Below are 25,844 nucleotides of genomic sequence, written 5' to 3' on the forward strand. Positions count from 1 at the left end.
TAAAAATTGGCACAGTACTAACATTGGACCATTTACTCCTGGATTCCAGTATGTTGGCATTACAGCAATATTCCAGCAGCCTTTACAATGTGCCTCGAGCGGCCATTTAGAGCCATGCTGAGACCCTAGAACTCATCACTGTTTGGGGAGAAGCATCAGTGCAACAAGCTCTTGGGATCAGCCACTGCAATAAAGATATGTTTGTGGATATTGCTATTTAGATGCCTTGAAAGGGTCACAGCTGGGACGCCGACCAATGCCAGATAAAGAGCAAACTGCTCAGGAGAACTTGTATTAAAACCAGGGATGCCAGGATGGAAATATAACCTGTCCATATTTTGAGGATCTGGACAAGATATTATGCAATTGCACTACTACTGGGTCTACAGCCCTCCTGAGGAAGAACAGCAAGAGTCATCAGAGAGGAACATGAAAAGGGCAGTGATGAGCTCTACCTGGAAAGCCAGAATCTGTTTGGGCCTCAGGAGCCTGATGGCATCTGGGAAGCAAGCCTGATTCTTAGCCAGAAACCCGGCTTGGGACTCAGAGGGCAGATCCTATACTGGGAACCTGAGCTTTGTAAATATCTAAAAATGGTTATAAATACTGCTGTGCCAGCTCCTGATCCTATATCCCATGGCTTTAACGATTTTTGCCAGGTGTAAGCTAGGATTCTATCTGAGTCTCCAGCTCCTTCTTCCCTGCCTCTTGCAGCCCATGCTTTCCCCCTTCATTTATTCAGCACCCCATACATGATTTGAAAATGACAGATGAACCACCTAGACAGTCTGCTTCTGTCTTGTGCTAAAGCTACAATCATAGACTGTTTACAAGCCCAGGCCCTGAGAGCATGTTCCCATTCACCTGTTTTCCTTTTTCCTCCCATTTTTCCTCCCTGGTCAATTCCCCAAACAAAACTCCAACCATTTGCCTGCTCAAAATGGCGGCTGGCAGTATGGTACAGCCACAGCCTCCACTCTACCTCCCCTCTTGCAGCATATTCAAGTAATGAAAACATTCAGTTGTGTGAAATTCAGCAGATTGAGACAAGGAGAAAAAAAGTTTGCTTAGTATTCTCAGTTTACGTGAGGTAGACTTGGGCATTGCATGCCCGTAAGGGTACGAAGGGTATGTCTACACTAGAGAGCTTACAGTGGCACAGCTGTACTCACGCAGCTGCGCCACTGTACAATCTCCTGTGTAGCTGCTCAGTGCCAACAGGAGAGAGCTCTTAAAAGTTGACTTTATTAATCCACCCCCAAGAAGTGGCAGTAGTAACGCTGTCCACACCAGCGCTTGGTGCAGAACCCAGTCTGTTTTTATTTTTCTGTACTTTCAGCATGTCTGCTGGGGAAATACGTAGCCTCAGTCTGCTTTCTACACTGCACTTTTGTCGTTAGAACTTTCGTCACTCAGGGGTGTGGAAAAAACACACCCCACCCCCGAATGACACAAGTTTTAATGAGGAAAAGCGCTGGGGTGGACAGTGCTTCGTCAGTGGGAGACATTCTCCTGCCGACAAAGCTACCACCCCTCGGGGGGGGGGGGGGGGCGGGAGGTATTTTTTTTGTCAGGAGAGCTCTCTCCTGGCAACAGAGCAGCTATACTGTGTGCCTTATGGCGGCAAAGCTTTAGCAGCACAACTGTGCTGCTGTAAGCTACGCAGTGTAGACATAGCCTAAGATTGAGAATTTTTCTTTTTGTCTGGAAATTTTGTGGGATAGCTGTGTGGTCACTGCCCCCGGCAAAACTTGCAACTTTCCTCCATTCCTGCTGCACTTCCAGGGGACCATCTTGGTAAACAATTTCACAGCATATTTCACTGGTCTGTTCTTTGCCTTTTTGAATAAGGCCATTCTCTGCCTCTTAGTCACTCTCCTCAATGTAACATCACTGAGCATTAGGATAGCATAAAGGCTGTTTAGAGGGGTTTACTATCCAGCTCATCCCCAGATGCTTCCCGTTAACCCCTCTGGCACCATACAAGGCATAGCTTGGACTGCAAAGCCAAACTGGGAAAATTAATTCCCAGCCCGGCACAACTGCAAACTCCTATAGCATATATTGGACATGCAAAAATCCCCCTTTACCCTCTGTGCGCATGCCACTTAACATTTCTGATTCCCTTCCCCTCTTCTCCCCCCCCCCCCCCCTGCGCCCGCAAGACTGGGGAGAGTTTTAAGGAGGGAAAAACCAAAGTAAGTGTTAACTGCTATCAGTCTCTCTGGAATATGAACAATAACTTTTTCCCCATCCTTATTTTCCCCCAAGTCATGGCACCTAAAGTGGCCAGACCTTCAAAGACAGGGACTCTAGCAATAACCTGAGTGCCTGGCTATCCTGAGAGGAAAAACTGAGAATGTGGAATTAAATGTGTGCCGATATCATTGCAGACTCCCCTCAAACAACTGTAGAGAGAGCTGGAGGTTGTATTTGAGGTCAGAGAGAGAAAAAGACAGTGGTGCAGTGGTCAGGCACACTAGAGAAAGACAGGAACATGCAGAGGCTAATCTTGGAGGTAATACAGAAGCAGGATGCTCTGCTGCAGTGAATGCTGCTAACAAGCATACAGACAATCCAGTGTCTTCAACTAGGGCCTCAGGCTTCAGCCCCATGCAGTGGGGCTTCGACTTTCTGCCCTGGGTCCTAGCGAGTCTAATGCTGGCCATGCTTGGAGGACCCCCTGAAACCTGCTCATGGCCCCCCAGAAGGCCCCAGACCCCTGGTTGAGAACCACTGTTCTAGTGAACATCCTGCTAACCGCTCAGACAGTTGAGCTAATCTCTGCAGTTCAGCTTCCCATGCAGGGTTAAGCTTTCTTGCTTACTCTCACAAATATTATTTTCTGCAGCTCCCAACCTACTGTGTAAACAGCACCCCCTTCCTTTCAAATGGCTAAAAGCACACTCCACTGTCCATTTGCACTACTGAGGTGATAGTTCTAGTTCCTTCCTTCCGTTCAAGTGGCCTATGAATGGCTTTATTAGTCAGGAGAACAGAGGATAAGCTAGGTCTCTCAGGATAAGTGGAGCCATCTCCACACAATTATTGTTTATAGTGATCCTAGAGGCAAAGTTTCCTTTATTCATTATGGTAAACAAAACTGAGTTCTGAAAGATCCTAGCATCGTGGACCTTTCCAGTCCACCCTGCATTTGTGTGTGTGAACCTGTCACTGTGGTCAACCAGGCCTTGGAGCATCATGGAGAAATACTGCTTACTCCAAGTTCTGGTGTGTGGGGCAAATGATAGGCATGCAAGTACCGTCAGTTGCCCCAATATAATTTGGGAAACCCCATGTGGGCAAGCCATCTGTCTTCTGAGCATTACAAAGCTTTATAACCCAGTGCAACAGTTCCTTATGCGAGGTATTACACACCTGCATGACAGAGGCCCAAAAAGTCAACCTCCCTATGCCAAATTGGTTGGCTACACTGGTAACATTTAGGCCTGCTTTCAGATAGTAATGGTGAACCTCTTCTCCATGGATATGGGGCACCCATGTGGTACATTGTCTCTGCAGCTCTGGGGCTAGTTCAGCACATCTCACAAAAGGTTGCCTTCGCAATCCTGAAATTTTCTCACCACTGCTGATCATCCCAGGTCTGCAGAACGACCCTTTCCCACCAGTTGATGCTTGTTTCCTGAGTCCAGAAATGGCACTGTATGATGTGAAGCTACTCCAGGAAAACTTGTGTTGTAGCAGTTGCTTGGAGTCATCCTTGTGCTTCTTCCTCCATTGCTGCTGCCATATCATCTGCTCAGTGGTACAGCAGACAAAGTCCAAAACAGAAATCACCTGCCTCTAAGAGCTCAAATGAAGCCCAGACAGCCTCTGTGTAATCTCAGTTGTTAGCACAGCAGTGCAGAGTACTATTGGGTCTATGCTGGCACACAGCAATTAGAAACTGGTGCTAGCTTACCCAGAAAGAGAGACTGCATGGGATGGAGAGCGCAATCAGGGTTTGTTTGTTTTTTAATTTGAGCCCACGTCCCAGAATACCACTGGCTTCTACCTGGCTTTTGCTAAACAACCCACAGTGTTCAATGAGAAAAATTCCAGGATGCATCAAGCTCAGCTGTGAAGCAAAGGACCATGGGATACTCTCCAAGGACACCACACGCTCAATATGTGCCAAACCCCTGACATGTACAGAATGATGCAAATTGAAAGAGGGGACAGCCATCCCATGTGCATGCTATTAATATGGCTTACACATTGCACATCAACTAATGCGTGTCAACTCAACTAACTGAACTAACCCTTGTGTGTAGACCATGTCTTAGTGCATGGCAAGCCAGGGTGTGAATCTACAGCACAATAGTCTGCTGCACACTAAGTCGTCGTATAAGCACTGTTACCATGCACTTTAAGTTCTATAGTGTACTTTGACATACTAAATAGGAGTATATCAGAGCACGCTATAGAACTTGGTGCATAGTAGCAGGGTTCATTTGTCCAGTTAGTGCAGGGCAAGCTATTGCGCTGTACATTTACATCCTGGCTTGCCGCCTATTAAGTATCCATGTAGACAAGCCATCAAGAGGTCTGTGTGGCAAGATACAGTAAATACAATTTCTAGAATCCAGTAGTTTGGAAATAGACATTTTTAATGTTTCTTTCTAGTTTTAATAAACACTGACAAGCACTATATATTAGCTAACGGAGCAAGTGTTTAAAGATTCCTTTCATGTCTCGCATTAAAGGACTCTTTTTAGGCTTCGCATAGCTATTTATGAAGAACCAACCAAAGTAAATACTTTTCAAGTTCATGCTACAGTATAGGTAAAATTGACTTGAAATCATTCCTATTAGATATAAAATACATTACTGAAAACTTTATGGTATCTATGGAATTAATATTTTTAAAGTATTGTTGTAATTCAATTTTGGCTTTTATACTTTCATGAAAATTGTTGTGTGAATTATGTAAACCTTTTTGAAATTTGTATAAATCAAATTTTGCTATCTTGAAATTTTACCACTACCATTTCTCAATGGTGTATATTACCATTTTATTAAACAAATTGCAGTAACAGAACTTTCTTGATTAAAGTATAAATCAACCAAGTAATTCTTTGTAGTATGAAATGGAAACGATCTGGGGCCACTTTGGTTTCTCATCAAAAGTTGTTCATTCTCGTCAGACTTATAAGGAACATTGATGTCTGGGTGTTTTAGTAAAAAGAATGTTGGTTTTAAAGGGATCCATTGAGCTCTTATTTTCTTAAGTGGCAATAGTCCAGATCCATGTTTGTTTTGTTTAGGCTTTTTTTCTGTTTTCAGTTGATACCTTGTGTTTCTCCAATAAAAACTATACGCTTTCTCATCTCCCATACAGCCATAGACTTGTGTATGAAGTCTAGTTTAATGTGCAACTGGTCAAATATTTATGCAGGAAAAACTAAGCATGTTGAGTTTCTGCTTTCTGTGGCACAAGCACTGAAATGTTTATTTTAATAAGGAAAGTTGGTAGAGAAAATCCCTTACTTGAACACTTCGGTCTTGTACAAGAGCTTCTTAGAAAGTTACTCTGAAGAATGTAGTAATTAACCAGTGTGCAGGTGTTGGGTTATTTTTGTTTTTGTTTTTTGGGAAATGATTTGATTAACTGGAGCACTTTGAGAACAATCCTAGCATGTTCAGCTAGACAAACCAACCTCAATATAAGTTTAAAAACAGATATTATACACTTCACGATGGTAAATGAAGAAATGTCCAAAAGCCTCACTGTTAACTTGGACTTCAGACTTATGAACTTCAAGTATTCAACCAACAGATGAGAATGAATATACTTTACATGTTTAATTATCAGGTTTCACGGTGATTAGCTTATTTTCTTCCTGTAGCTTTTCTCATTAAGACTCACTTTATCATTGTATTCGAGTCCTTTAAGGGTTGTGACTGAGAATGTTTACCAGCTGTCTTGCGTCCTCGTGTGCTTTTAACTCGGGTATTGGTAAAAAAAAATTAAAAATTATGTATTTTATGTTGATTTATATACTTTTGGGTTGGCAAGTAGAAACTTTGAATTTCTCTACTTGTCAAGAAATTAGTTCTTGCTTTCAAGCATCTACTTTCCCTGCCTCTTCTGAAGTGGGTCCGAGCTCACATGAAACTATCTAAACAAACTGTTTAAAGTCTACTGTCAGTGTACTGCGTTAGCATATGTGATGTCTGGGTTTCAGTGCTATTTTGGCATTTATTCTCTGAAGCCAGTGGCAGTCAGACTTGTTTATAACAAGACATATTGCTAAAGAGCACCCCTGCTACCTGATCCATGTATCAGGACCTCTTGACCTCCAAACTACTTATATCAGTAAAGGATTTTAATCTCTGGCTGGAAGAAAGCACTGCTAAAAGGTTGATTATCAAGGCTGGCATGCCTAAAATAGCAGGAGAGTGAGTACCAGAAATTAAGTGGATAGCAGCCATGCTGAAGAAAGACACTACCTGTAAGAGTTCTTTTTTTTTTTTTTTAAAGTGTAAAGTAGAGTTGATTTTTGTCCCACATTCCAGTTTCTTTGAAAGGCATGTTTCATTTGAGGATTGCCAAGAACTTGACAAATATTAAATCTTCTCACATTTCTGAGATAAGCATTTAACCCCTTCTTTAAAAATCAATTTGTAGGCAAAAGTGATAGCTATATTTTTTCCAGCTTGTGGGTGTTATGATGTAAAAAATAGCAGTGCTGCTTCCAGTTGGGAAAGCAGGGAAGCTTCAGCTATGAAAGCTGCTGAAGCACTTTCTCCCATACAGATTTGTGAACTAAGTAATGCTTTGCCCTAAAAATGATAATGAGATACGCATTCAATAATTTGAGGCTTTTGAAATCATGGGTCTCCCAGTTTGTAATACATTGTCCTTTTATGCTGGGCCCCAAGAGCTAGTCATAAATTCTGTTCGTAGGAAAACACCAAGATTTTCGGAATGCTAATGAGTAGTATCATAAGCTAACTGTTCTTTCTTTCTGTGTTCAGCAAAATTAAATGTTCCCTCTGTCAACAGGTCCCCATCTAAAAACAAAATTGACAAACAGATCTGAAGAGGGAGGGTGTTAGGATTATTGATAAGGGAGGGAGTGATTGAAGAGGTACCAGTAGGTTTTAGAGCAGTGGTTCCCAAACTGGGGTTCGTGAACCCTTGGGGGTTCGTGAAATCTATCGGGGTTCTCAGAAAAAAATTCTGTAATGGCAGACAGAGCCGTCCCTAGGGACTCCGGGTGCAGAGGCCAGCAGCCTGCCCAGTACCATGACTTCCTGGCAGAACAAGTTTAAGCTTTGTTGTAGTTGTGCATTATTTGCCTGGACTGCTCAAGACCCGAATGCTTGTGGGAGGAACTCTTTTTAATTGAGTTGGCTTCTTAAATACCTTCATGCTGTTTCACGTCTGGTACTCCTTGATGAAACATGTAGGAGGCTTAATCGAAGTGATAGGAACAAAATTAGTGAAATCTTGAAAGAGTGTTGCCGTTTTCACAGCATCTTAGAATATCAGGATTGGAAGGGTCCTCAGGAGGTCATCTAGTCCACCCCCCTGCTCAAAGCAGGACCAATCCCCAACTAAATCACCCCAGCTAGGGCTTTGTCAAGCCTGACCTTAAAAACCTCTAAGGAAGGAGATTCCACCACCTCCCTAGGTAACCCATTCCAGTGCTTCACCACTCTCCTAGTGAAAAAGTTTTTCCTACTATCCAACCTAAACCTCCCCCACTGCAACTTGAGACCATTACTCCTTGTTCTGTCATCTGGTACCACTGAGAACAGTCTAGATCCATCCTCTTTGGAACCCCCTTTCAGGTAGTTGAAAGCAGCTATCCAATCCCCCCTCATTCTTCTCTTCTCCAGACTAAACAATCCCAGTTCCCTCAGCCTCTCCTCATAAGTCATGTGCTCCAGCCCCCTAATAATTTTTGTTGCCCTCCGCTGGACTCTCTCTCCAATTTTTCCAATCCTTCTTGTAGAGTGGGGCCCAAAACTGGACACAGTACTCCAGATGACGCCTCACCAATGCCAAATAGAGGCGAATGATCACATCCCTTGATCTGCTGGCAGTGCCCCTACTTATACAGCCCAAGATGCTGTTAGCCTTCTTGGCAACAAGGGCACACTGTTGACTCATATCCAGCTGCTCATCCACTGTAACACCTAGGACCTTTTCTGCAGAACTGCTGCCTAACCATTCGGTACCTAGTCTGTTTTCATAATGTAATAAAATGAATAATGTAATGATAAATAATAATGTAATAATAAATAGTGTGTAATAAGCATGTCATAAAAAAACAAATTAGTTCCAAGATCACTACTTCTATCATTTATGCTCAGGTAAGGAAGAAAATCCCTGGAAATATTCATTTTTTAGGAGGGGGTTTGCGAGATTTGATATTTTCATGAAAGGGGTTCTCAGGTTGTTAAAGTTTGGGAACCACTGTTTTAGAGGCAGAGATGTTTTATGAGGGCATGAAGAGTGGTGTAATCATGACACTGGAGAGTGAGTGGCAATGGGAGACAAAAAGTGAAGAAAGAGGGTAAGTGGGGTGAGTTCTATTAAGCTGAAATTATGAGCATTGGTGTTAAGAGATAGAGAAGGGAGGCAGAGTAGCCAGCGTTGGAGAGCAAGTTTATCCATTCCTTTTTTTTTTTTTTTTAAATCGTAATGCCTTCTAGATGTTGTTTTGCTTAATGCCTGCAGCCAGTGGTGTCTTTAGTTACATGACCTATATAATACATTTTGTTGCCTTTGTAAGGCCTCTAGCACTAACAAATACTGTCAAAACCCAAACTATAAGTGAACATAAAACAACTCATGGTGTGCTGCAATTATACAGGGAGTAATCATTGCATAATCAGTTTTTTCTCCCTGTATTGTTTTCAATGGACCTTGGATTTATCCTAACTGTTCAATGCCTGTTTAAAGTCTTACTTTCTTTGGAAGGACAGAATTGGTAATCAAGAGTAAACTGTACAAAATTATAACTTACTGTCAGTCACCAGACTTTGTACTATAAATAGGCTGATTTTGTGTGACACTTGATCATTGATGGCTTGTAAAGTAAGCACACTGTTGTGTTGCCACATTACAATCATGTCAGCTGGTCAAAGATGCTAAAACTGTGCCTATGCTAATGTTAAGGAGCTTGCCATTTGTTGGCATAGCTTATTTAAAAATAGCACTGTCCTTGTGTGTAGACATATACCCATTATGTAAAAATGAGCAGAATTCACATGTCTTGGTTTCAAAAAGTTAATCATGTTACATGACTTGCTAAAAGGAAGCCTCTAGTTTGATAGGTTTTGCTTCAATTTTAATATTAAATGTTTAAAATCTGTTTTAATAATTTAATTTGTATAAATGTGAAAAGTCTACAAAGGTTAAAAATGTTTAGACTGACTCTACACACTGTAAGACTTAACCTGTCCAATAATATATCTAGAAGTCTGGTACTTTGCTCTGAGGCATATTCACTGGCAATCACAATTGGATGAAAATGACTCCTCAGATTCTGCCATGTGGAATACTGTTGCTGGTAGATGAATGAACAGAGAATAATGCCTTCTCTCCCCGCCCCCTTCTTGCAGCCTGGCTTAAATATAGACTGGTTCACACTGCAAAACTGTCATACTACTTGACACATTTAGCAGTCTTGGTTGGCAGAAGCAGAGATTGCAAGTCAACATAGAAGTGTGAGAGTAGTGGGTTAATTTGTACCAGCCTATATATATGTCACTAGTTCCTAAGATCTATTCTTCATCTTCATTAATACTTGTCAATTTCAGGTTGATGTGGCTTTAAACTGATACTTCTGTCTGAAAACATTTATTGTGTAAAAGACTGTAGTCTGTTATGGTTACTATTACTAGTATGTCTGAAAAATTAGAATTTGATTTTGTTTCTTTGCATTTGACAGCATTCAGTATGTCCATTTCACATTTTTCCCTGGATGTAAATCACATAGCTGGAAGGGAAAGCAAAATCTAAAAAGAGTGGGGGGAAGATTGTAAAACCATATTGATGTGGAATAGATGTAATACCTGAAACAATTACTAGCTCTATCTCTTTTAAAAAAAAAAAAAAGTTTTCAAGTTGGTCTCCCTTTAATAACAAACCTTCCATCCACTGCAAAAAATTGGATGGCTGCATTTGTATGAAAATCTAGCATGAAATTCAGGAAACTGTTCCTTTTGATCTCCTCTTCTCTAAAAGTTTCAGTATCAGATTTCCAAATCTGATTCTAAAACTAGATGAGAAACCTTTCATTGAACTTACTTTTTTGGCATCAAGAAAGCATACAAGTTTTTGAATGAAATAGCTAGTCTGAGTCTGCATATATACAATGTCCTTACTTAACATTCAGCTCTAGACAGACCCCAAGTGTTCAAGCTTCTGCTCTCTACTAAACAGATGGCTTAAGATAGACTCTGATTTTTTCCAGCTTCTGAAATAAAAATGCATAGCTTCCTTCATTTATATTGTAGAGCCACCATACTAAAATGCTAATTCCTTGCTTTTAGTTCCTTATTAAATAGCGTTTTGCTATTAACTTCATCAAGCATATAAATGATGAGACGACACAAAGCTTAACAGGAAAAAAAAGTTATACAGTAACTCCTCACTTAACGTCCTCCCACTTAACGTTGTTTCGAAGTTACATCGCTGCTCCATTAGGGAACATACTCGTTGAAAATTGCGCAATGCTCCCTTATAATATCGTTTGGCTGACTTTACAAGGGAGCATTGCACAAGTTCCACTTCTCCGCCTCCTCCCCCTCCCTTCCTCCCTCTTTCCCAGTGCTTCCCCCGCCGCCAAACAGCTGTTTGGAGGCGTTAGGACTTTCTGGGAAGAAGGGAGGGAGCGACCAGGGAAGCTGCCCCCACCCCCGGTAGGCAGGGCCACCCGGAATGCAGGGGCTTTAGGGGCTGCAGGGCTCTGGGCTAAAGGGGCCCTGGGGCCCTGGCCTGCAGCTCTAAAGCCCCTTTTGGAATGCAGCCCTGCGAACATGGGTCAGAGGAGATGGGGCAGCCACGCAGCCAGCGGCCGGAGAGAAGCGGCGCTTTCCCCTTCAAAGCCGGCTGGAGAGAAGCAGCGCTTCTCTCTGGCTGCTGGCTGCGCGGCTGCCCCTGATCCTCCTGAGTCCTCTGGGCCGCATTCTGAAAGGGGCTTTAGAGCTGCAGGCCAGGGCCCCGGGGCCCCCTTAGCCCACGGCCCTGCAGCCCCTAAAGCCCCTGTGTTCTGGGTGGCCCTGCCTGCCGGGGGGAGGGGGGGGGGGGCGGGGAGTGCAGCTCCCAGAATCGCGGCCATGGGGGCAGTGCCGCGCTGCGCAGAGCCACCTGCACACCACCTGCACCAAACAAGAGCTGCCCCTAGTAAGTGCTCTGCATCTCCTGCCTGCCCCAGCCCTGAGCCGCCTCCCCGCACCCTGAGCGCCCTCCCAGACCCTGCACCCCCAGCCCTGAGCCCCAGGGGTAAGCTAGAGGCACCTCCCCACCACAGTACAGTACTGTAAGTATATATTGCCTTTTGTCTGTCCCAAAAAAATTTCCTTGGAACCTAACCCCCCACATTTACATTAAATCTTATGGGAAAATTGGATTCGTTTAACATTGTTTCACTTAAAGTTGCATTTTTCAGGAACATAACTACAACATTAAGTGAGGAGTTACTGTACATAATTTCAAATTTCATTATGCATTTGTAGCCTCTACATCCCAGTGTTCTACTTTGTCACCATTTTGGATTATCTTTATGATATCAAAACAGGAAGGGGAACCCTGTTTATATTCCACGTTATCCTCTTAAATTGAGCAGGCCTCTTACATTTGTGTCAATTTCACCTACAGTCTTGTGTTCCAAGTCTCGCCAAATGAAATTCTTTTATAGCAGTTGGGCTAAGGGCCAGATTTTGAAAGTTATTTAGGTGCCTAATGGGATTTTTAAAAATGCCTACACACCTAACTCCTATTGATTTCAAGCTTAGGCACCAGTCTACACCTTTAGACTCCTACATACCTTTAAAAATCTGGCCTTTAGTGTATGAAGCTGAAATCTGAACAAGCTGCCTGAAGCTGTAAAATGGTCTGAACTAGACATTCTGGGTTCAAGCTTGGTGGGAAATAACAATTTCTTGCTTATAGTCCAGCAAGTTGCCTAAAATGTAATTTCTCTTCACAGTATAAAGGGCTCTGTGGGTATTTACCAAGCTTTGATACAAGTACAATCTTGCTTCATTAAGAGGTGGATCTCTGAACATGCTTTAGAGATCTACAGTAACCCAATTTAGGCCAGAAGCCTTTCCTTCCTTTTATACTCTTAAGTGTCTATTCACTTGAATTTTATTCCAGTGGAACATCAGTCTCTCGTTAGGCCCTTCGGTAACTTCAGGTAAATTGCATTTCTGACTGGTATAGCCAGAATCAACTTAACTCAGGTAGCATTTCTCATAATACAGGCAGATTTCTACAAGCTATGGAATTCCAACACACAGCACTCATACTGTTTTTGTGTTGCATTTGCTTCCTTTCCCCTTAAAGTTTGTTTCATGAATAGGCCATGAGCTGCTTTAAAAGTATGGAACATATCTGATACAGTTCTCATACTAATGCGTTAGCCCTATGGTGAGTTGACTTGAGCCAGTTTTGCAGCTTTTTCCAAGTTGCTTTGTTAGAGGTGACTTGAAGGGTCAGAAATGGGCTTGTGCCCTTTTTAAAAGACTCTCTCCGTAAAGCAACATACTAACATGTTGTGTGGAATGTATGTGATAAATGTGTTTAGTAGTCCTTGCTTTATTCACTTTGGAAATTAGAGATACAAATTGGGTGAGCTAATATCTTTTATTGGACCAATTTCTGTTGGTGAGAGAGACAAGCTTTCGAGCCACACAGAGCTCTTCTTTGAACATCTTGTCTCTCTCACCAACAGAAATTGGTCCAATAAAAGATATTACCTCACCCACCTTGTGTCTCTACTATCCTGGGACCGACATGGCTATAACTATACTTACTTTGCAAATGTCAGGCATATAGAGTCTCCTCTTTGTCGTGCTTGCAGGCCTCCCTTTTGAGAGCTCTCTGCCCTTAATTGAAGTGGTGGGCATATTGAATCTATTAACGTGTTTTTTTTTTGTTTTTTTTTTGTTTTTTTTTTTGCTCCTTAAACTGTAGGGCGTTGTAAATTCTAGTTACAATTTTTCCAAGAGGGTGTCCAGGACAGCTTTAAGTTGAGCAGCTATCTCTGCAATACACAGTCACTCCACTGGGGCTGCAGATGTTTCTTCCTCACTTTCTGCAATGCTGAAAAGTTCTGTTGGTTTTTATCACTGCTGTCTCTGATTAGTTTTTGCCCCTGGTCTGAGACATTTTCAGTTTTGGTACAGGTCTCTAAAGAGGAAAGTAGCTACAAGTGTTAAAACTGCAAGTGAGCAGGAGTTTGAAAGAGTACACTTCTACTCCACCTAGAACATTGAGAGTTGTCACAGTCTAATATTTGAAAGCCCCTCTAAAATGGGAGCAAAAATAGTAAACCACAGTAATAAGGAAACTCAGAGGTTAAGAGGAGGCTGAGTTCAAAGCTAACATCTATCTGCTTTTAATATTGCAGACCTGCAAGACAATAGTCTAAATCAGGGGTCGGCAACCTTTCAGAAGTGGTGTGCTGAGTCTTCATTTATTCACTCTAATTTAAGGTTTCGCGTGCCGGTAATACATTTTAATGTTTTTAGAAGGTCTCTTTACGTCTATAATATATAACTAAATTATTGTTGTATGTAAAGTAAATAAGGTTTTTAAAATGTTTAAGAAGCTTCATTTAAAATTAAATTAAAATGCAGAGCCCCCGGACTGGTGGCCAGGACCCGGGCAGTGTGAGTGCCACTGAAAATCAGCTTGCGTGCCGCAGGTTGCCTACCCCTGGTCTAGATACTACTGCTTGCTACAGTAAATGTTAATGGGGCCCGCCTGGGGCAAATTGCCCCACTTTCCCTCCCCTCTGGGTGGCTCTGACTAATTGTGTAAACTTGTATTTGTTTCTTTTTGTTCTAGATGAAATGTATTGCTTAAGTTGTGAGTTCTCCACCCAGTGTGGAGGATGTTATGAACAGGTGTCTGGGGTTACAGCCGCCCTGGCCTTCCCATTTTGGGAGGGAGGTTTGAGGCTAGCATAAATAGTTTGTCCGTGGTGGTGACTAGCTCTGCTTCAGGAACCAGCATGCATCATTCAGCGTGCTCTCATAGCTGAGCATGGATAGGTTATCGAAGCATGCTTATTGGATATTTGAGTTCAATACATACTTGCTCTGTCAGTGGGAGGGTACATGACTAACATTCCATTAAGAATAAAAGTAGACCCAGTGTAAAGAGAGTACAAAAAGAAAGCACTGTCTAATGGTTAAGGCAGCTGAATGCTGCCCTGGGGAATTGGATTCTATCCCTGCCTCTGTCACAGAGTTCCTATATGATGCTTGGCAAATCACTTGAACCAAACTCTTCACAGGTGCTGATTAACTGTGTGGTCCTCATCTTCTGGGTGTCCAACCTGAGACCCTGGGGTAGGGTGACCAGATAGCAAGTGTGAAAAATGGGGACTGAGGGGGGGATAATAGGTGCCTCACCTGTATAAAACAAAGACCCGAATGTTGGGACTGTCCCTATAAAATTGAGACATCTGGTCACCCTACTGTGGGTTTTGATTTGCGGAAGTGTTGGGCACTCTCAGGTCCAACTGAAGTCAATGGGAGCTGTTCCTTAAAGATGTCAAGAGCTGTATAATGCTAAGCACTCTGAAAAAATGAGGTTGTAGGCATTCCAGGTTTCTAGTTCAGTCTCATTGCCCAGACAGTCCCAGTTTCTTTTCCTGGTATTTCCCCCTCCTCCCCCAAAATCCAATCTTAGGGTACGTCTACACTACCCGCCGGATCGGCAGGTAGTGATCGATCGATCCCCGATTGCTCTGCCGTCGACTCCGGAACTCTCCACCATGGTGAGAGGCAGAAGTGGAGTCGACGGGGGAGCGGCGGCCGTCGATCCTGCGCCGCGAGGACGCGAAGTGAGTGATTCTAAGTCGATCTAAGATACGTTGACTTCAGCTACGCTATTCTCGTAGCTGAAGTTGCGTATCTTAGATCGATTTTCCTCCTCCCCCCCCCCCCCCCTTAGTCTCAGCAGGCTCCCAGTGTAGTCCTTTTTCCTCCTCCTTGGGCTGGCTTTTGTCCCTTCTGCATTTGCATCTGTTTCCTCCTCCATGGTACTTAGGTATCACTGGGAAGGTGATGTGTGTCAATAAATAAGGGCACAGGAAAGACAGGCTCCCTGATCTCAGTCCCAGTGCTGAGCCCAGAGTAGACGTTACAAGGGAAAGTCTGGCTTTATTCCTGGGCTGGAGAGAGTATGCTCATTTCGTGTGTGGGTATGTTGTAGGAGCTGTCTGGTTAGCACTAGGGCCTGTAAAGAGATGGAGCATGCTCATTGAGGAATGAATTGATGTTTGCTGCTAAAAAAATAGTCTCTGAGCTTATGCAAACTGATTTTTCCCCCCCCAAAGGTCAGATTTCTGTGGATTTTCATGGGATGGCAAAAGGCACATCTCTAGAAGTGGGTGGGCTGTGTGTCAAATTTCAAATCCTTGCTCCAAAGCTGTTCAAAGAAAAGGTCACCAGAACTTAACATGGGTAAAACATATTTTTCTCTAACCTCATTCTTAGAAATGGCTGAATTGTTTTTGCTGAAATTTTCCAATAAACTTATGCCTGAGGCAGACACCTGGCATGTAAGCTTTCAGCCCACATGGTTAAAATTTGGCAAAGTTATAAGAAACTGAAACAGGGTCTTGTAATTGGAAGTATCAGGCAACCTTAATAGACTGTGCTATCGGCCCCATCTATAAATGTTTCAAGTGTTGACGTGTATACTAAGAGCCCATCAGTTTTTACTCATTGAGGGGGTGACCAGGGAAGTGGCTTGACTTCCAAGAGTCCTTTAAATCAGTGCTTCCGTTAGGTATGATAAAAGATGTCAGGCTTGAGGGAGGGTATTAGAAGAGAGGGTAGTGAACATTTGTATCTGAGTTTTATACAATCTACATTACATAGGATAACTTCAAATTCTTAGAATACATTGCAGTATTAGGGCTTTCCATGAGCTAGAGACAATAGCTTATGGATTTATTACTTCATAACATTTTTCATTATTTAAAACTTTTCCTTTCTTTTTTTTCTTACAGACAAGAGATGACTTCCTAGGTCAAGTGGATGTTCCTCTTCATCAATTACCGGTTTGTATTTAAGATGACCTAAAGCAATCCTGTTGGCATACACAATTATATATTATTAATTGGGACAAATATATAGCATCAATAGACTTTATTAAATTCTGCCTTTTCTAATATTTTGGCACAGAACTTTCTCAGAACTAAAATAATGCAACCTAAACAATGTTATGCTTATGTATGGGCTTCTGCTAATAAATATGAGTTCTCTTACTCTTTATTCCTGAAGAAACTAAGGTTTGATGTTCATACCCGAAAGATTAGATTGACTCTTGTTGTTCTTTTATTTCTCATTCTAGCTTCCTGTAAGGTACAGAGGAAATTTAGAAGGCTTTCTTTCTGGTTACTCTTAATTTTAAACATCTTTATTTTTAAATATTTTTTTTGCTGAAAACAGACAGAAAACTGACACAGTAAGAAATACAGTTGAAGTAATGTAGTTGTGTAAATTTTTTATTCTGCAGTTTTCATCCATTTGCAAAACCTTCAGCTTTAAGGAAACTTATGCAGCAAAATTGGGGAAGGGAGGAAAATAAATTAAAATGAATAATCTTTCCACTTGCATATAGTGCCTTCATCCAAGGATCAGAAAACTTCACAGATTGCTAAAGAAATCTTGAAGTAGCCATTTTAAAGTGGGAAAACTAAGACAGAGAGCCCAGCCAAGAGCAGTTGTTCTCCTTCCTACCTTGACGAGCTGTGGTGAACTTCCCCGAGTGGGAACGCCTTAGTAGAAAGACACCAGGCTTCACAGTAATCCCAGCCACATAGGATGGGGCAGGAAGTACAGTGTTTGAGGTGGTGCCGTCTAAAGGGGAGACATTCCCATCAAGCGGGAGCTGAGGAGGCAACAGCAGTTCCCACAGGTCTCTGGAGACAAGTGATATCAGACTTTTTTTTTTCCCCCCCTTTTCTTCCAGTTTGGACTCTGTGTATTCTTCTTTGCTGATTAGCTGTTTGTTTTGACCTTTTCTCACCCATCTTCCTCTGTAACTCTGTGTGTTCTCCATTCTCAGTCTTTGCTTTCCTCTTCTTCAATGTCACATGTACTTCCTTTTACTACTCCTTTGCTCACCCACATAACTTTTTTAAAATAAAAGACTGGAATTAACATTTGCCAGCTGTCACTCTGACTGTGTAACTGACATCCCTTTCTTTCACTCATTTGATTATAAGCTTTGAGTCAGGGACTGTCTTATACAAACACACAACACCAAAATACAAGGAGACACCAATGCTGAGGCCATTGGGTGCTACCTAAAGACAATAAATAATCCACACTGCAAAGTGATCAGAGTCAGCAGTAGAATCCTAGACCACCTACACCTGCATAGTCAAAAATTTGTTATAATATTTATAGAAATACAAATAGGAGAAACAATGGCACTGCCTTTTTTCCTTTTTTTAAAGTAAGGCAAAATACATTGAGGGCTACAAAATGCTGCAGGCCCTTGAGGCTTTGCAGGTTCAAGATAAGAGATGGGAATCTCCCAACTCCCAATTTATTCAAACAAAGAAAAGGTTGACAGGTCAAATTGGGTTTCACTTTGGAAAGAAACATTTTAAAATGCATAAACCTAGCCTTTACTTAATCTTTCTTACGCTCCTTTTCCATCTTCATTCCTAGTCCCTTCTTTCTCATGATTTTCCCTTTTTCCCATCCCCACTTTTGTCCCAGTCACACTGAAAATATAATAATTTCGCTGAACCACTCTTTGAAAAAGATTCTCAGCGACCACGTGTTGACTGATCCACAATGACCAGTTAAAAGCATGTTTACAGTTCTAAAGCCCTCCTTCTAGACCAGGTCAAGATCTAGTTCTTCAAATGTTACCTGTGAATAAAAGGAATGCATTCCATATAGCAAATACAACAATGCATTCCTGTTCACCAGGCCTGCACAACATGCGGCCCCCGGGCAAGCGGTGGGATGGGGCAGCCAGGTTCGCCCCCTGCCCGGGAGTGGGGGGGGGCTTGCACTCCCCGTGGCCAGAGTGGGGCTATCCAGGGCAAGGCGCGGCGGGGAGATGAGCCCAGGATCGGCAGGAGGGGCCCGGAGACAGAGGAGGAAAAGGGGTGGGACCTCCGCCCCCAACGGGGGGGAGCGGGCAGCGCCGCCTCACAGCCCCATGTGCGCACAGCGGGTGCGTCACGTCCGGGGCCCACTGAGGCGGGAAGTGCTGGGCCCAAGGCAGAGCCGGTAAGTGCCGAGCGAGGGGAGGGCACTGGCCTGGGCTCGAGCCGTAGCTCGGGGGGGGGGGAGGGACTGGGCCGAGACCCCCATCAATTCCCCCCCCCTTCGGTTGGGGGTAGGGTGGTGCAGCTACTGCACTGGTTGGTTCCAGGGCGATCTCTGTAGTGATTGGGGGCGGGGGTTGAACTGTCTGTGGGCAGCCAGGAAATCCCCGTGGGAGACGTGTGTGTGTGTGTGTTGCACCTGCCGTGCCCCAACTGCTGCCCCCTTCCCTGGTCCAGGGACCTTCTCCCTCCCTGGCCCCTATCACACTGCCTCCCCCTCCCCCCAGGGCTCCCTGCGGCCCCTGTGTTTGTGTGTTGGACAGTCACATCCAATCCCTTCACGCTGCCCTCCTCCCCCCTCCCCTTAGTTCCTAGCCCCATCAAATTCCTTCAAACTGCCCCCCTTTCACCTCCCCTTATTTCATAGCCCCAGAAAATCCCTTCAAACTGTCCCCCTTTTCCCCTCCCCTTATTTCATGGGGGGATGATAAGCTGAGCGGGTGGGCAGTGGTGGCGAGGCTTTATACTTGGGGGGGTGGTTAGGAGGTGAGCAGCGAGTCGGTGGCTAGAGGGAGGCATCCATTTTCAGTATTTTAATTTTTGGTACTGCTGTGTGCAGTAATATAGTTACCCCTGGGGGGTTGAAGAGGGGTGTGATGGTGGGGCTGAGCGGGGAGGGGGCGGGTCCTATTTTACTACTGTGATCTGGTCACCCTATGCATGCCGTTTCTTTCCCCCTCTACAGGCTTCCACACACCGTCAGTGCCTTGCTAGTGTGACACGCGCCGTGAGATAACTCTTCTCTTTGTGTGTGACTGTGAGTGTTTCCCTTGTGTGTGAATTTATTCAACAAAATCTTGAGCTTCATAATGGATACCATGAGTGAAAAGAAAAAGAGAATCAGAGCACAGAGTTTTCAACACTGAATGGACGAATAAATACTTATGTACTGTTTCCAAAGACAAAATACTGTGCCTCGTGTGTTGCGAAACGTTAGCCATTCCAAAAGAATACAACCTTCGGCGGCACTTTGAAACTAAACATCCCAATCTCGCCAAATTGAACCCAAATGAAAAAATAATTAAAGTAGCCAGTTTAGCGAAAAACCTTAGTGGAGAAAAGCAAATTTTCAAGAAAGTGAGCACTGAGAACGATAAGCTTACTAAAGTAAGCTTTCAAATTTCTAAGGAAATTGCTGCTGCTGGGAAATGCTTTACAGAAGGCGAGTTTTTAAAAGTGTAAGCAGATTGCTGTATCTGAGTTATGTCCAGAAAAGAGGGGAATATTTGAGAATCAGTCTATCACGCATGACTGTACAGAGAAGAATAGCTGACATTTCTACCAATCTAAGTGATCAGTTAAAGCAGAGAGTCAGTGAATTCTGCTTTTACTCCCTAGCTATGGATGAAAGCACCGATCTAAAAGACACCACCCAATTTCTTATTTTTATTAGAGGTATTGATAAAAACTTTGAAATTACTGAAGAACTTGGCATGTGCGCCATGACGGGTCGCACAACCGGGAAAGAAATCTCCAGTGAAGTGATAAAGTGCATGAATGATAAGTCGGGATTAGATTTCACAAACTTGGTGGCCATTTGTACTGATGGTGCTCCAGCTATGTGTGGAAAAAATGTTGGAGCAGTTTATCGGGAGACAAATAATCAAACATCACTGCATTATACATCAGCAGGTTTTGTGTAGCAAAGTCTTAAAATTTGAGCATGTAATGTCAGTGGTAGTTTCCATTGTAAACTACATCCGTTCTAAGGACTAAAACATAGGACATTTCGAGCCTTTCTTGAAGGGGTAGATGCCAAGTGCAGCGACTTATCTACCATACGGAAGTGAGGTGGTTGAGTTGAGGAAGAGTGCTCCAGCCTGTTGTTGCTTTGAAAGAGGAGGTAGCAAAATTCCTAGAAAATGGGCCAATAAAATTCCCAGAGCTTGAAAATGAGTCCTGGAATCAAGATCTTTTTGTTTTATGATATTACAGCACACCTGAATGATCTCAACATTCAACTTCAGGGAAAAAATCAACTTATATTTCAAATCTGTGCAGCAGTGAAAGCTTTCAAAATGAAATTGAAACTTTTCAGAAGTCAGCTGTCAAAAGGTGAAATGTGTCACTTTCCCACTTGTGCACAAGCGTATCCCTCAGCACAAACACGCCGAGTTAGGAGAAGAATACGCAAAGCACATTACTCTTTTGATTGAAGAATTTGACAGAAGACTTACTTTGTCTAAAGAAGAAGACGTCCAGTTGAAGCTGATTGAAGATCCCTTTTCTGTGGATCCAGAGGAAGTGCCACTAGATTTGCAGTTAGAGGTTATTGAACTTCAATGTTCGGCAGTTTAACGAAATAAGCACAGAGAAAGCAGCCTGCAGGACTTCTACAAAAGTCTGGACAATGAAAAATACAAAAATCTTATCGAAGTTGCACTGAAAATGTTCAGCATTTTTGGAAGCACTTACATATGTGAACAAACATTTTCCATCATGAACATGAATAAAAACAAGCAACGTTCTTCTCTGACTGATGACCATTTGGAAGATGTTATGAAAATATCCACTTCAAATATAACCCCCGAATACGACAAGCTTGTTGCCGAAAAGAGATGTAATATCTCTCATTAAATTTGTAAGGCAATTATGAAAAGTACAAATGTTTTCTTTCAATGGAACAGATGTTTTTCATTTTTCCATGATTTTTAAAAACATTAAAATTAAAAAAATTTTGATTTAATTGAAAATTTCTTAATAAAGTATCACCCCCTCCCCAAACCTTCCTTTTCGGGCCACAGCTGTTTCGGCGGGGCGGCGCTGGGGAAGGAGGGTTTGTTTCCGCGGGGCCAGGCGGTGCTGGGAGGGGGTTGTTTTGGCGGGGCCGGGGGGGTTCGGCCCTCAGCTGTTTCCTTTGGAGTAATATGGCCCTCACCGCTTTACGAGTTGTGTGGGCCTGCTGTTCACCTTGAAGGTAAAAAGAATTCTTAAATTTTGTGCCATTAGACACTTTATCCTGTGTTTCTTCCCATCTATGAAATGCAAATACCACAACCACGGGAGGTGAGAATTAACTGGCTCTGAAATTCTTTAGACCAGTAGATGCATGGCCTTAGCTCTAAATTTGATGAGTATTTTGGAATACAGAACACAGAACTGATCTATTACTGATGTCAGTAGTACTAAACTACCCTTAAAAAGATACCATGATGAAAGTATTCTTGGGATAACAAGAACTATGCACAAGCCTGTCTCTCAAGTTCCAGTTAGAAAGAAGACACTTTGCTATTGGAAAAACTGAGTTCAGAGTACTAGTTGCAATGCTGTGTAGGACATGGTGGCCTTTTGTTTTTGAGGAGCTGCTGGCCAGCTCCTCTAGTGAAGAATGAATAGACAAAAGGAAGAATGCAAAATGGAATTTATGATAACAGAGCACGGTATAGTCTGATCATCATTACTAATAGAGAACTTAAAGTTTTAGGGTTATGTCTTCAGTGAGTGTAAATCCAGTGTAGCTGCACTGACTTCAGTGGAACTACGCTGATTTAGGACAAAGTAATAGTAATAGAATTGAGGATCTGGCCATCAAATCACTTATGCGTAGACTTAACTTGCATAAAAGTGAATTGGAGTTATACAGATGCACTCAGAATAAGCCCCATCGACTTCTGCAGTTGCTGATTTGTACATAAAAAGTAAGGCTGTCAATTAATCGCAGTTAACTCAGGCGATTAACTCAAAAAAATTGTGATTAAAAAAATTATCGCGATTAATCACAGTTTAAATCACACTGTTAATAGAATACCAATTGTAATTTATTAAATATTTTGGCTGTTTTTCTTTTTCATGTAGTATTCTGTGTTGTAATTGAAATAGTGTACATTATTTATTACAAATATTTGCATTGTAAAAATGATAAAAGAAATAGTATTTTTCAATTCACCACATACAAGTGCTGTAGTGCAATCTCTTTGTCGTGGAAGTGCAACTTACAAATGTAGATTTTTATTTATTGATTGATTGATTGATTGTTACATAGCTTCACTTAAAAACAAAACAATGTAAAACTTCAGAGCCTACAAGTTCACTCAGTCCTACTTCTTGTTCGGCCAATTGCTAAGGCAAACAAGTTTGTTTACATTTGAAGAAGATAATGCTGCCCGCTTCTTGTTTACAATGTCACCTAAAAGTGAGAACAGGTATTTGCATGACACTTTTGTAGCCAGCATTGCAAGGTATTTACGTGCCAGATATGTTAAACATTCGTAGGCCCCTTCATGCTTCAGCCACCATTCCAGAGGACATGCTTCCATGCTGATGACGCTCGTTAAAAAAAATAATGCATTAATTAAATTTATGACTGAACTCCTTGAGGGAGAATTGTATGTCCCCCTGGTCTATTTTACCTGCATTCTGCCACATACTTCATGTTATAGCAGTCTCAAATGATGACCCAGCACATGTTCATTTTAAGAACACTTTCACTGCAGATTTGACAAAACGCAAAGAAGGTACCAATGTGAGATTTCTAAAGATAGCACTTGACCCAAGGTTTAAGAATCTGAAGTGCCTTCCAAAATCTGAGACACGAGGTGTGGAGCATGCTTTAAGAAGTCTTAAAAGAGCAACACTCCGATGCAGAAACTACAGAAAGAAAATCAACTTTCTGCATTTCTGGTGGCATTTGACTCAGATAATGAAAATGAACATTTGTCGATCCACACTGCTTTGGATTGTTATCAAGCAGAACCTGTCATCAGCATGGATGTATGTCCTCTGGCATGGTGGTTGAAGCATGAAGGGACATATGAATCTTTAGCGCATCTGGCGCGTAAATACCTTGCGACGCCGGCTACAACAGTGCCATGAGAACTCCTGTTCTCACTTTCAGGTGACATTGTAAACGAGAAGCGGGCAGCATTATTTTCTTCAAATGTAAACAAACTTGTTTGTCTGAGCAATTGGCTGAACAAGAAGTAGGACTGAGTGGACTTGCAGGCTCTAAAATTTTACATTGTTTTATTTTTGAATGCAATTTTTTTGTATGTAATTCTACATTTGTAAGTTCAACTTTCATGATACAAGTACTGTAGTACAATCTCTTTATTAGGTGAATTGGAAAATACTATTTCTTTTGTTTTTATACAGTACTTGTAATCAAAAATAAAGTGAGCACTATACACTTTGTAATCTGTGTTTTAATTGAAATAAATATATTTGAAAATGTAGAGAACATCCAAAAATATGTAAATTGTATTCTATTGTTTAACAGTGCGATTAATCGTGATTACTTTTTTTTTTAATCACTTGACAGCCCTAATAAAAAGTGATGGTAGAATGCTTCTTACTTTCAGAGACTGCTAACAGGTTGTTTTTTAATACTGTATCATTTCTTTAACAGAAGTAATGAGCTTTTCAGGGCAATAGGTATTGGATATTCTGAAAAGACAACAGCATGGTAACTTTTCCTACATACTGCAGAGAACTACTGCACTAGAAAAGCCCTCTGGTCGTCTTATTGGAACAGATAGTTGCAACTTCTTGTTTTAGTCATCTGACAAATTCCTCTTACCAGTGTAATGAATTTCTTTTGCTCTGTTAACGTCTTTAAAAGCTGAAAATCATTTCCATATGCAGCAGAATAGAGCTGTCTGTTATACTGTTACATTATCTTCATATTGATGATAGTCTGCCATAATTTAAGCTTGAAATAAAAAACTTTTTAAAATATGCTTATAAATATACATGAAATTAAACTGCTTTCATATATGTAGTTTGCCATTTAAACTGTTGTTTGATTGTGCAATTATCCAGTTCGCATATGCTGTTTAGATATCCATTTATGCAAATTTAACCCAATGTGGAGTGTGACTTCAACATTTTTTTTAAAATCCTATTTTATGTTAGGCAGGGGCTGTCCTTTTGTTCTGTTTGTACAGCAGCTAGCACAATGGGGTTCTTGTCCATGATAGGGGCACCTAGGCGCTACAGTAAATACAATTAGTAACATTGAAAGGGATACTTTGTTTAATCCTTGATGTTCTTTCCCATGTTAAGTTATTTTCAGCTAATTTACTTGACATGTTTTGCATTTCTCAGTTTGGACACGGAAAACAGTTTTTAGTCAACTTCTGTATTTTCATGCATTCCCACAATTCTGTAATGTGTATATATTGCAGATGTTACAGGGAATATTGTAACTTTAGAAAATTCTCTCTATTTTAACTTAAATGTAGTTAATGGAGTACTTGACTGGGTCTAGAGCTCTGTAAATGTGTTTTGCAGATTAAGATTCTGATCCTGCAAACATTTTAAACACAAATATGCGTTGTGTTTAGGATTTTAGGGCAAAGATGATTTCTCTCTTCAAGCTGAGTGCAATTCTAAAATTTCAGGATTTTGAGAATTTATTTAATGGTAAGATCCTCAGATCCCTAATTTATACTGATAGAAGGCATTTGTATTTAGCATAAATATCTGAAGTATAAGAGAGAAACGTTTTTCTTTCAGAACATCAGTGCAAAAGATACCAGATTAGGAAAATCCTTTGAATCCACGCTATTAGATTTGGGCATAACAACATGTCATATGTTGCCTGAAATCCTAGGCTTGGTAATGGTAAAATCCTAGAATTTAGAGATCAAAAAATGTTTTCCTTGAGATTTCTGTTTCATGATCTTTTGGATTATGTTTACTATTTCAAATTATAGAAGTGCAAGCATCCCTGGACTATGTATTTTGACCCCTTGTAAATCAAAGTATAAAATTTTAAGGCAAGAGTAACAGTTCCTTGTTACAGGTCTTTTAAACAAGGAGACATTACATTTTTGGAAATTTCTTCGTTTGAAATAACCAAGTACTTGCCTGATAGATAAGGAGTATTTATGATTATGTAAGTACTGTATAAATGCATTGCAAATAGATATAGATACACAAACAATTTCACTCACATTTCTCCCCCAATACATATGCCACGACCAATTAGTGCTAATAAAGTTTTGCACTTGTCAGCCTGAGTAGTTAACATATAATCCAGAAATCTGTTTCTTCTAATTGTGTTATTTACATTTTGTATAAACTTTACACTTTTCATGCGAATATTATAAGTCTAGAATATTATATATTCTCCAGTTTCTGGATCTATTTGGGAATGCAGCATTCATGCTAAATCTACTAAGGAGCCCAGAAGCCTTTGGATACACAATAGACGGATTTTTTTAAAAGTACATGCCTGGATAGATGGTAATATTTTCCCCCTTTAAAGCTGGGACAGTTGGATGTAAAATCATTTTTGACTGAGTGGAGTACAGATACAGTAAATGTGTACATTCCCTTCTTCCCCCCCTC

At 41.6% G+C, this 25,844-nt stretch overlaps 1 protein-coding gene across 3 annotated transcripts in view; it reads left to right on the forward strand.

Moving 5' to 3' along the window:
* Window positions 1–25,844, forward strand: part of NEDD4 (NEDD4 E3 ubiquitin protein ligase) — a 110,150-nt gene that overhangs the window by 58,134 nt on the left and 26,172 nt on the right. For 2 of the 3 annotated variants that reach the window (XM_065412592.1, XM_065412590.1), the window contains one exon: window positions 16,212–16,262. The exons of the other annotated variant lie outside the window; for it this stretch is intronic. In XM_065412592.1, the coding sequence (XP_065268664.1) occupies window positions 16,212–16,262 (51 nt within the window). The remainder of the gene's footprint in view (window positions 1–16,211; window positions 16,263–25,844) is intronic. 3 annotated transcript variants of the gene reach the window in all.

Source organism: Emys orbicularis, chromosome 10 (genome assembly GCF_028017835.1).
Source record: "Emys orbicularis isolate rEmyOrb1 chromosome 10, rEmyOrb1.hap1, whole genome shotgun sequence".
Classification (NCBI taxonomy): Eukaryota; Metazoa; Chordata; order Testudines; family Emydidae; genus Emys; species Emys orbicularis.